Source organism: Patagioenas fasciata, chromosome 2 (genome assembly GCF_037038585.1).
Source record: "Patagioenas fasciata isolate bPatFas1 chromosome 2, bPatFas1.hap1, whole genome shotgun sequence".
NCBI lineage: Eukaryota > Metazoa > Chordata > Aves > Columbiformes > Columbidae > Patagioenas > Patagioenas fasciata.
The window spans coordinates 26,259,922-26,272,513 of record NC_092521.1 but is presented as its reverse complement, the minus strand read 5'-3'; the positions used below and the strand labels follow the sequence as shown (position 1 = coordinate 26,272,513).

Below are 12,592 nucleotides of genomic sequence, written 5' to 3'. Positions count from 1 at the left end.
CATAGCCAGGGCAGTGATTAGAATTGCTGATTGATCCATTCCAGGGTTTTGGACACTCACATCGGAGATGAACAGAGGGACTGTGGATATTAAGGATTTGAAATGTCAGCATTCCACATTAAATTAGCATTAATTAGTAATTCCAGGTACACTAGCTGCTATATATGGCAAGCATTTCTGTATTTGATAATCTGGTGATGATCAGCTAAAACCGTGACTCAGATTCATCTCATAAGCTGCAGAAGAAAGCCCCGGCCTTTCCTCTGTGCCCACAACTCACTGGAATTGTGTAGATCACAGCAGGTGACCAAGGTTGCTTCCAGGTGAAAGTCACGGTGCCTTTCAGGAGTGAAACTCGGGCATTGCAGTCCCAGGTGGGCATTTGGTCCACAGGATCAGGCCAGACCTGATCCAAAGCAAGAAAAACCCTGAAACATGCAGAATGTGGATCCTCAGCACCAACCCTCTCAATCCACATCCAGAGGTAGGACAGTAATTTACACTGACAGTATCTGAGCAAACTGAAGCAACAGCTCCATGGAGGGGATGCTGTTGCTGGTGGTTCTTCACCCCACAGCTTCCTCCATTCTCTCCCTGAAAACTCAGGAAGCCTACAGGGTGGACCAAGAGAGCCAGTGGGAGGTTGACTGGGATGTGAAAGGTGGAGGTAGCCCTTTGAATTGTTTTTGTCCAAGAGCAGTGCTGTGCTATTCAGGGGGACCAGCAGCAGCCCCAGAAGAGAGACTCGCAGTGGTATATGTTCCCTGTGACCACCACACAGCTCTTTGTTGCAGCTTCTGGCAGCTCCAGGGAATGGGCCTACAACATCATTTTTTTTCTTTAAAAATTCATAACTTTTAGAAGGAAATTCCATTATCCTGGGAAAGAGATGAGTAAGGGTATGAAAATAAGTAACACCAAATTTTTATAATATTGTTTATGCATCCAGTGATGCTGTGAACTCGGATGGCTTTTACCCTTAAAGGCTTTGTGATCGACATGGACTTTTCATATTTCTTCAAAACCTGCTTGAGGTTTAGATTTGTTGAGTCTGGAGCACGGCAGATAAGAACAGATTAGGGGAATGGACTAGTTGTCTTCAGTTATACTCTCAGTTCTTAAAAATAATCTTTAAAATTTGTTTAATTTGTGTGATTTAGTTTCCATTCTTGAATGGGCAAAAAGGTCCTGAGAGTTTAAAAGTTCTGAAAACTGGTATCACAATGAGCATCATTCTCTAGACTGCTCTGGGTCAACCTTAAGTTGCACACTGACAACTCAAAAGCATTAGTTCAAAATACAACTCAAGAGCACTCATTCAAAATCTGTGCTCTATTCAAAATGCTGTTTCTCTGCTTGCCAACAGTTTCTTCTAAATCAGGAATTCCCTTCCAGGGAGATCTGAATATCACAGAAGTGGAGAGTCGTCCTGTGACATGTTTTACCCCTAGAGAACTGCTAAAATTCATTCCCTCAGCAGACTCAGTTTCGGGCAAACACTCAGCAAGCTCACTCGTTTCTGGAGCATTTGGTGCACGAAAGTTGTGCAGCCCAAGGTGGTGAGCCCAATTCTCATCTTATTAGTGTCGCATTTGTTCGTCTTCATAATCAAGGAAGATGAGCTGCCAGGCTGGAGATTTGGCTTTTCTGAGTCATCTGTGGGCCAGCTGTGCTAACTGTATCTCTACCTTGAACTCTGCAGCACCCACAAAACCCAGCAGAGTCAGGAGGAAAATAACAAAATTCTGCCCAAGAGTAACTGAGGATGAAGGCACACCATGTCAGCTACCTGTTTGCTATCCCCAAATCATAGCATTTCACTTCTTTTCATCTCCAAAATTGGGGTAAGGGTACCTATTTACATTTCTAAAGTGTTTTCAGGCTTAGGGCCAAATACCTTTATTATGAATGATATATTTTTTTCTCTGACACCACAACTCCATTTGCACATGAGGGATATCATACACTCATAGCTTTGGGGCTGAGGATGATTCTTGCTTTGTGATCCAGGTTGCTGAATAGCCTGTGTTCAGAGATGTACAGAATTCCCACTGTGCTTGTCATGTAACAATCTTGCCCAGCATTCAAAATATTTTCTCAACTTGAAAAAAGTCTTAGGGATTTCCTACTGAGGCTCAAATACAGTCATATATTTTATTTATTTTATTACAAGGCATGTAAGTAAAAACTTGCATATCTGAAAAAAGATATTAGGTAGAAAACAGTAATAAAATTAACATTATTCTTTTAAGAAACTTGGCAATAAATACATTTCCCCTCAACATTAAAATGCTTGTTATTTTGCACAACAATAAATACAGCATAGCTCTGGCATAGAGAAAGGCCAAGGCTGGATACAAGAAGTCCGTGTGGTTTCTTAAAAAAGCTCAGGTGATTTATAAAGGTTTGGCATCCTGCACTTGATGCACTTTGATACAACTTGCACTTTAATTTTAATTTTGCTGTGATTTTTAAATAGTCCCATAATATGAAAATAAGAGAGGAAAATTTGTTCGATTACAGGATTTTTCCTTTAAATATTTCCAAAGTAAGAGATGTGTAAACTCATTGAAACCAATCCTTGAAATAATTTTTTAAAAGTGTCTTTGTGGCTATTCTACAAAAATGCAGGTTTTTCAGCTGTGGGTGCTCACGACTGACCAGCCAACTGGCAAAGGACAAATCCTCAGTCAGTTCCTCAATTCTTTACACAGTTTTAAAAAGGAAGTAATAATAACAAGGAGAAAGAGCAAGGAGTGTACTATTCGCTTCCCAAGTCATGATGGTTCAAGATTCTTACACTATTATCCAAAGGTGAGAGGAGAAAGAACAGATATATTCCAGAACACCCCCCAGCATAACTTTGGGTCATTCTGGTCTATACTTTTCTTTTAAAACTACTGACAAAGAAAAGGAAGAGAGATATTTCCATGCACAGTGCTGTTCTTATGCCAGCACGTATCATCACAATCACAACTGTGAACCTAAGTCACTTTGATAGCCCAATCTAATATAGATTGATTGATTGTCCCACGACATAGTTAGATAATGTCCACAAAATGCCACAAACTCTGGCAGAGTCCAGCGTTCTTAAAGTACTGATAGGTCATGGCAAGACTTGGACTTGAGTTTGAAGGCCATGTTCTTGTTGTTCTTCGCAACTATTTTGCCCCAAAACCGCCTGGCTTTCTTGGGGATGCTCTCTCTTCGTTTCTGGTATGCCAGCCGCTTCTCATTCTTTTCCTTGCTGTCCCTCCGAAGCCGGACTTGCCGCACGATGCCTTCAAACAGCTCCTTCACGTTGTGCTGCACAGCTGCCGAGGTCTCGATGAACTTGCAGTCAAACACAACGGCGCAGGCTCGTCCCTCTGCAAAATCACAAGGTGGATATGTCACGGGTGTCACAAGAAGAGGGGAGGCAAAGCAGCCGCAGGTGGCCATGTGCAAGGAGCCGGTGCCACCAAGGGAATTCCTCAAGCCTAATATAGGCATGGATAAGCCTTTAATCACCCCATGCTGTCTGCTGGCCCATGATTCATCTGCTCTGTGTCACACTCCCTTTTCAGCAAGGGGGAGCGAATCCCCCCCTGGAAAATCCCCATCCCCACCATCAGCTGTTAAGGGAGCTGGGGCTGACCAACTTGCGCTGTGACACCAAAGGCTGAGAGGTCAGTAATGACTCAAAACCATCTGATCATCCTATGTGCAGACTCCCTCAAGTCACATTAAAGGGTGATGACAGCACCCTCCATGCACACAGCACAGCTCTTGTCACCACAGGAGGCAGAGCCTGGCCCCCTCCATGGGTCGTGGGCATAAACCAGGGTCTTGGGACAGTAGCAACTTGGGTGCAAACAGACACATGTACAAAACCCTTGAATAAAGGCAGAACTATGCTTATGGCTTTAGAGGTACATCTGAAATCATAATTCATATCCTTAATTACATGACAGCTATCTTTCACACACAAGCTAATTTATTCTGTCTTCTGGCTTGCTGTGAACTCATCATCAGGATGGCTAAAATGACATGAATGCACCTGCCATCTTTCAAAGGATTTTTCAAGTGGGGCAGAGAGGAAGGTAAATAGGCATCCCTGGGCTCCCAATGAGCTATCTCACTTCAAATCCTTCATGTGGGGAAACTGTGACGAGGCCAGAGGAGCTGTGCACATTGCCAGTGGAGGAAGGGGGGAAAAAAAAGTCTCACTCATTTAGGAAACAGAAGAGCCAAATGGTGACAGAAAGAAGAGAATACTGAGCAGAGGAACCCATGTTTCTTGTGGGCCAAGATGAGATCATCTAATGCATTGCTGTGTGTTGTGTTGTGTCACCTAAGCCTCAGGAAAGACTCTCTAATAATAGACATTACTGACTGCAGAGCTCAGGAGCTGGCAGCAGCTTTCCCAGCAATCTCCCTATTCCTATTTATGGGCTTAGGGCTTCCTGGGCTTCAGGAGAGTGGCACAGGTTGGTTATATTTTTAAATAAATGCAGCAGTGAGAGCTGTTTCAGCATCCCAAAGTAAGGAAACAAGGAGACCTCTCCTGAAAGGTTCCTGCCCAGACTAGGAAAATAAAGGGTGAGAGGAAACTTTAATTCATCAGGGAGGACAGAGAACAGGTTAAATGAAGAGATAATCTTTGGCAGCAGAATAAAGTGAGCTAAGAACATTGTGCATGAGCATATATGGGAAGCCCAAAATGTTTCCAGCTACCAGAGATATCATATACTGCAGGCGTCTCATGTAAGGAGCTAGAGAGGAAGAAATTCAAGCTTCTTCTATGGCAGTACTTAATAATTTAGGAAAGGGATTATCTGATGTGTAACAGCATTACCAAGGGAGGCTTAAGGGCCCAACAGACCCCTCCCAGTCCTCTGCCCTCTGTTCCAGTCTTCTGCTGTTTTATTGCTCTTTTATTGCCCAGGCCAGATCACAGCGTTCTCTCTCAGCCAGAGCTCTGTAGTTCGTTTGTTCACTAGGTGACTCTTGATGTTTACATTGTTTTTACCCTCACAGTTTTCCTTACCTGCTACTGAAACTTCGCGACACCTGACAAGGTCACTTTTGTTGCCAACCAGAATAATCGGGATGTCTTCTTTCTGGCGTGCCCTGCGGAGCTGTATTCTGAGTTCAGAGGCCTTCTCAAAGCTTGCTCGGTCTGTGATGGAGTACACAATCAAGTATGCATCTCCCACTTGCATGCAGTGGTCTCGAATCCATTCTCCTTCACGCTGTTCAAAGGAAATGGTCAGACATCATTATTCCCAGATTAGATTTTCCTTAGAAAGTATAACATTAGAGAATCCAAATACATTCCTGCTGTAACTGTAATGGGTACAGTTTTAATCACAGTTATACTGACAGTAATTCCAATGTGGTGATGGTATGAATACTTCACCACAAAGGAGGGCAAAAGTTGCCCCAAATCATTCATTTTACTGGCTTTAGACTGGAATGAACATGGTCTGGAAAATGGCTCGAATGTTATGTTTTATCATTAAAAAAATAAAGAAGGCTTCTGCTTCTCAGGCTCACACTGCAGAGCTGTCAGGCATGCTTGACTTGGTGTGTGGCTAATCCCATATTCTCACTAATGTTGAAAAGACCTTTCTTTCCCAAAAGATACCTATTTTTTATATTAGCAGTCAGTCATACGCACTTTTCTTTTGGCATTTGACTAGAACAAATTAAAGTACCTTATTATCCCACATGTCGAGCAGTATAATGGTTGCACTTTCCCCATCTACCATCAGGGTTCTTTCATACGTGTCTTCTGGAAAGAAAATCAGAAAAATTGGTAACATATTATTTTGTAGCATCATGTACATTACAAAAAACAAGTAGTTGAATATGCAGAATTTGTTCACAGTTCAAATTATTGGGCCAAATTTTATGCTGGCTCACATTCAGTTCTTTCCTCATTTCCATCAGCAGTGAACCTTTCCATGATATACAAAGGAGGTTGAGAGATCAGAAAACTAAATGCCCATGATTTTGGCTGATATTCTCTTTATCTGTGTGGGAGAGAGAAAATAGAACCAGTGGAAGAAATAAGCGAAGGCTGAACATTTGCCCCATGGGAGCAGCAGAGTCCAGTGAGGCTGATTGATGGAAAATATTTGCTTTCACTTTAGCAGGGACAGTTTACGGGTGAACAGCCACCGCTGCAGAGAGCAACACAATGAAAAGCCTCCAACTCGTGAGGACAGGGGCTTGTGAGACAAGAACTGGTGAGTTTTAGAGAGGCTGAGATCTCTGCTGCGTCCTAGTTCTCTCCCGTTTCGTGGTTCCCCACTTTAGGTTTGATGTCAAAACGCAGACGAATCAACAACCCACAAAAGTGCGGTTATTTTGTACTGAGGCCACAAAAATGCATACCTAGTTTATAAACACCATGTGACAAAGTTCTGCTTAGACCTGGGGCTCTGCTGCTCCCACTCATAACTTTGATCAACCCTTGCCATGAAATCTCAGTCCAGTTTCTCCTTCAAATACTGATCATCCAACTTTCCCCCAAACCTGGGCACATTTGGATGAGCAATATGAGGTTTAGTCCCATCTCTAGTCTTGCATTGCTAATCAGTGAAAAATGCCAGGCTTCAGGCTTCTGAGAAAATCACCCCTCTCACTGCAGTGTTTAAGGGGTCTGTCCCAATCATGCTTGTAGATAGGACTGTGTCTTAACCTTTGCCTCATAAAATATCTGTTGGGCACTAATGGAGTGAACTTTCCCCTAAACTGTAATCAGAGCCTTTCCTTGAAGCCAGGAATCTACATCCATGCAAAATAATGAGACCAAAATATTGCACATTTAAAATGCAATGAAAATGGACAGGCTTGACACAGTTTAAAATGGTGAGATGAAAAAGGCAAAGCTAATCAAGATGAGCATATTCCCTGCAGGTCCAATAGCATGATACTTGTGTTCATGAGCTAGGTTATTCATATGGTCAGTAGCAAAGCCAGTCCATAAAAGCTGTTGTATTCCCTCTGTGAGCTGGCTACCCTGAAACCATCCTCTCTTGTAACAGAATTTCCAGTTTGCAAGCTAAAGTTTGGAGAATAGTTTCTTCAACTGACCCAGAATCTGGATGGGAACAGCATTCATATATACCAGAAGACAACACCCAGAGGACTGCTTCTCCATTGTTACACACAGAGAGGCTGCAAATACCTAATCACACTCCTCAAAAATATTATGCCCAACTGGTCACATTCCGCACTTATTTGCACCTTAGTCAATCCTAAGGAACTTCCACAGGACATAAAACAAACTGAAAGTGAGCAATTGGTTCATCTCATGTTTATTTCAAAGCCAACACTAAAAAGAGGAAAGATGGCAAGTTTTCCAATATTTCAGCAGAGCTGGCCTTGAAAATGTGGCACTCCTACACTCCAAGCAGTATTGCTGGGAGTGTAATGAAAGAGGAAACCATACAGCTTCGCACAGAGGAGAAGAAAACTGTCTGGCAGGGGTGTGCAAAGCAAATCAGCTGCGTTTATGACTGATTGCCCAAGGGTCCTACTCCAGTTTGCTGGGTAGCACTAGGAAATGTTTTATCAGGGACACTCCAGGCTGAGGAGCTGGTGGGATTACAGGAAAAACGATGGCAGAAGCTGAAGACAAGGCACACCTGAGTAACTGACTCAGAGTGACCGCACCATGGGGAACTTCAAATCCCCCAAAGGCACAAAGACCTGTGTGTGTCCCCAGTCTGTGTCAGCAAGCAAGGAAAATATGGGTCCACCCTTCCTGGTGCTGGGCTGTATGAAACCTCTCCTAATCAGACTGGTGCAGCACAACCCTTCCACATCAGCATCTCACACAAAGCATAGCTCAGGGCTTGGTGCCACAGCTTCAGCTTGTGCACGGTCTGGTCGATGGGATTAAAGACCACGTTGCAACCCTAACCAAAGCAGAGGAGGATAGCAAGGGGGAAGCATCAAAGAAAACCCTACAGCTTGTGCCATTTCCTCCTGTTTGGACAACAGGAATTTTCCTACACTGCTGAAGGACCTTTGTCTGGTTTATTTCTGGGGGAACCCATGCTGTGCAAGTAACATGAAATGAGGAGGAGACATATTTTATTCAAACTCCATACAGCCTACGCTGAGGTAATGTGTTTATAGAGAATGGCTGAGATTACTTCTAACAGCAAATATTTTCGAGGTGATTGAAGGACTCAGTAGTGGCTTTTTCTTTATATATTGTTAATAAGCATTTCATTCTCATAGACCAGGAGAATGTCCAGTTGTTTGAATTCCCCAGGAAGCTCGAGCCAGTCCTATGGATTAGTAGTGACACAAATGTCAGACAAGCATGAAAGCTGGATCAGCTTCCTGTGTAGTACCATCACAGGCAGGAATGAGGCAGCTTCCAGCAGGTAACTGGAAATGAAACAGCATGAGAATCTGAATTTTTCTCTTTCAGAGACTTTCAGTCATTGTTGGTGAGTATCTTACTCATCTCATTTTGCTTTCTTGTTATCTTAAGAGAGATGCATGTGTTGAATCAGTTTCGGTAATCAGTTTCAAATGTTTGTCACCTCAATTTTTGATTAAACGGCCTCTCTGATTTTCTGTGCCAATTACTACTGACAGGGCTGATTGCAAACAAACACAAACACCCCAGGGCAAGCACAAACACCTACCTCCCAGCACCTCACAGTCGCTGTCGATGCTGTCATGCACCCCCGCAAAGATGTTGGCTAGGGAGGACTTGCCTACACCGTGCTCCCCGATCAGCACCACCCGGTAGCAATTGCTGCCAGACTCAGAGGAGATGACGGAGTCAGATGACTCTGAGGACCAGCTCCTTCTGTAGTAATCATCAGGATTGATGGTGTACCGCTTCTGCGGGTTGTACTCATTGGAGTCTTTCTGGACCAGCAGATGCTTTCCATCAGCAGGGATGCTCCACCGCTGCTGCTGCTGCTGCAGACTGCTGTTGTGGGTGCGACGCATGGTAACATTGTTTAGGGTCATTTTTTACCCCTGGTGAGAAATAGGGAAATCACAAGTGTTACCTACAAAACATTTAGAAATGCATTAATGCTGTCTTATTAACTTCAAAGCAGCACATCCTACTCTCCCATAGGGATCTAGTATACCGCAAAAGAAAATGAGACTTTCTTCACTCTTTCGTAGTTGCTGGTACACAAAGAAATATTTCTAGTTAGTGAGTCAGAAGCTTTTTCCTAGGAATGATACCATCCCCACCTGCTAAATCCTATCTTGGTTGAGCCTTTCCAAGCTCACGACTGTGCTAGGTGCAGCCCAGCCCTGGGGAGACATCGCTGTGTCCCAGAGGAGCAGGAAGGGGCAGCATTCAGCAGCGCTGTCCTGCATGGGAGCTGCATCCCTGCTGAGAGGCAGTCTACGGCACACACAGCACCCACAGGTACTGGTCCCCATCCTTTGTGCTTTACTGGGGGCAAGCAGTTGCCTCCAGCTCCCAATGCAGCTGGGTGTGCAGCATCTTTCATCTTGTCTCGGTTAAGAGCTGAAACATTTGGGAAAGCAATAAAGAATCACTCACTGCACACTTAGACAACCCTGATATAAGAAAAGAGTCACGCAAGCATGTCTTGCTACAGTGGGGTGGATTTGGGTCTCGTCTACAGCAAGGTTCACAAAGAGTGACTCTGGTTCAGACAGTGGCTTTTTGTCTGACAAGAGAGAGAATACAGTCTAGACCAACAGCTTTTCTGAGGAGTTACGGAGTCTAGTCAGTACAGCATGTAGCAGTGGGAGAAAAAGCTCATAGACTTGCAGATACTAAATCAACAACTTCATTTAGTGCACAATCAGCTAGACAGGTTCACTTGTCTTATCTAAGCACAGCTCTTAATTATATTTTACTCAGAAACTCTATTTTGCCTTGCCTGGAGGCAGAGGACAGTGATGTCATTCTCACGGGCTAACAACTACCATTTTTAGGAAAGTTACTTTGATGCATTCCTGTTCCCAAAGTGACATTTATTTAGACATTTTGCTTTTTGCCATATATCTGATGTTTCTCAACTCTTTTCTCCATTATAGTAAATAGGACAACTGTCCATAAAATGTACCCAAACATTTTCAAACCTGAATAATAGGTGATGAATGAAAAAAAGGACAGCAACGCAACAAATCAACAGGTACAAATCACTGCTCCTCTTCTCACAAAACTGCCTGTAAACTTCTTTGAATAAATGCACAGCAGGACAGAGAAAAAATATACAGAAAAAGCACAGTCTATCTGAACTTACTACCATATACACAATATTTTACTCTCTGATGCATAATACAGAGTGGCAAAATGAGATTGTTTGCATAATCCCAGTCACAGTAATTTTGTCAGCAAGAAATATATCTAAACCAGAAATCACGTACCAAGCAAAAGCTGCTTCACAAAACAAAAAAGAATTATTTACTGTGGTTGAATTTTGAAATGCGTTTTTTCCTTGCAGCTTCCCCACTGAAAAGACCAGATGAGAAAAGCCAGCTCCAGTTCAGTCAAACAACGGAGCCTAATTCACAACCTGCCATAAACAATCACTCGCTAAACAGTCGCAAACATGAACATTTTACGATTTCGCCTCTAGCAAATTACCATCCCTCATTAAACAAAGCCAAATGAGTTCCTATCGCAAATTGTGTTCCAAGTTCAAACTGATTTTGATGCCCCACATTGTGTTTAGCTGCCTGGGTCTCTAGCACCAACAGTCAAAGTCTGTGCCCGACTGACGCTGCCTTACTTCTGCTGGGGCTCTGCTGGCGCTGCCCTTCTCTCTCCGCGGGCTGCTCGGCTGAAGTAAATCCTCTCCTGCTTTGGGGCTGCCTCTTTAATTCTTTCTCAGCAAACCTGGTTTATATTAAGCCCATCTGATCAGAGACAGGGCTTTTCCGTGACGTGGTTGGTCTTTCCGTACAACAGCCAGCCCCCAGCTGGGAGGAAGCAGACATGCAGAAGAGCAAAAACTTACAAACAATCTCAAAAGACTTACTCAAAATCATATGATTGTCTCAATATTGCCAGTAAAATAAACACGTTTGGTTCTTGCATGATGAAAACAGGAAAGGGGGGGAAGGGGGGAGAAGTGTTCTTTCGCCTCAGTAAGTTCTTCATTCAAACATTATCAAAATTAATGATGTTTTAAAAATGTTACAAGTTTCAGTAATGCATAAAATGGTATAAATGCATTATGTTCTCTGTCTGCAGAACACTCTTAACACCCTGCTGAACAAAACTTCCATTTGGAATAAAATATCTGATTTTTTTAAATTATCCTAAAAATAAGAATCCTATTCTGTTGGTTTTGGTTTGGTTTGGTTTTGTTTTTAAAAATAAAATCTAATATATACAATCCTATTTTACTCTTTCAAACTCCGAGTGACTGCACCCAGTTTCCTGAGCTGCATAATCAGCTCTCACTTTTGTTGCAACCCTTTTCTAACAGGGGCTTGAAAAAACATCCAACTACAAATTCAGTGTTACTCCAGCTGGGTCGTGGCAAAGATACATCAGAATACACAAAGTCTGCACAAAGTCGGAGTAGCACATTGCTGATTCTGCTCACAGATCGTTAGGAAAGATGAAAATGTAGTGTACATGCCACAAACCCAGAGTCTGCTCCTTAAATTTTTATAATCTCACAGCTCATTGGCAGAAGAAATTTATCAAGAAGGAAAAAAAAAACATCCAAACCTGTAATGTGTGCTGCCAGGTGACTATTCTGACAATGTATGCAAAATACTTATTAACAAATAAAGAGTAATAAACTTTCACAGAACTGCTCAGTAGGGACACCACAACTTATATAAAAGTGTATGGAAACTCTGCAGTCAGCTCTTAAGTATCCAGACACTGGATTAATTATGATGAGCTCAAAACCAAGCTCCTACAGTTTTCTTTTGTATTTACAACCTCCTAGCTACTTTATCAGCCTCTGAAACCAACAGGTGACTGATGCTTATCCTACACGTCTGAAGTTTGAAAAACTTCACTGCTGAACAGGAGCAAGAATGAGCCCATTCTTCTCAGTTACGGAGAAGCAAGGTTTTAACTGACAACATATCTTTGTTAAAGGGAATAGTGACATGCAGAAAAGAGTATTTATTGCTATGATTGCAGCCTAGCACTTATTTTATATTCCTCCACTGTATAATTGTTTATTTTTCCCCTGAAAAAGCAGACTTTTACAAAATTCTTCAGTTGAAATCTGCTTGCTTTTTCCCCCTTCAGCTTTATTGCATTCCTGTGTCTTTTATGAGGATTTTCAGGGCTCTCCTGAGCCCATTCTCAAGCTTAAAGAGCCAAGAGCATTTCCCAAAGAAATATGCTCTCATCAATTTACATAGAAATTATTCAAATCTACTGATGGGAGAACTGGATCAAAAACATGTCCTGATTTTCCTTCACCTGCATTTTGCTCCTTGGCAGCAGCTGAACTGGCCCCAGGTCCTGCATCTCCACCTCACCCGTCCCTAACACAGCAGACGCCAAGTCTCTGTGCTGTGTGATAATCCCAAAGATCACAGAGAGGCACGTCCCTCTTTATAGGAGGTAGAGAGTGGCTGCTGATACTGACTGTACAAAATGAAACAA

General features: G+C 42.7%; 1 protein-coding gene across 1 annotated transcript; it reads right to left on the bottom strand.

Moving 5' to 3' along the window:
• Positions 1-2,140: 2,140 nt before the first annotated feature.
• GEM (GTP binding protein overexpressed in skeletal muscle) lies at positions 2,141-10,853 on the bottom strand. The gene is made up of 5 exons (XM_065832607.2): positions 10,743-10,853; positions 8,655-8,997; positions 5,700-5,776; positions 5,030-5,234; positions 2,141-3,368 (listed from the first exon to the last, which is right to left on the bottom strand). Exons 2-5 carry the CDS (start codon positions 8,986-8,988, stop codon positions 3,091-3,093), a joined length of 894 nt encoding a protein of 297 aa, XP_065688679.1. The 5' UTR covers positions 8,989-8,997; positions 10,743-10,853; the 3' UTR covers positions 2,141-3,090.
• Positions 10,854-12,592: the final 1,739 nt, after the last annotated feature.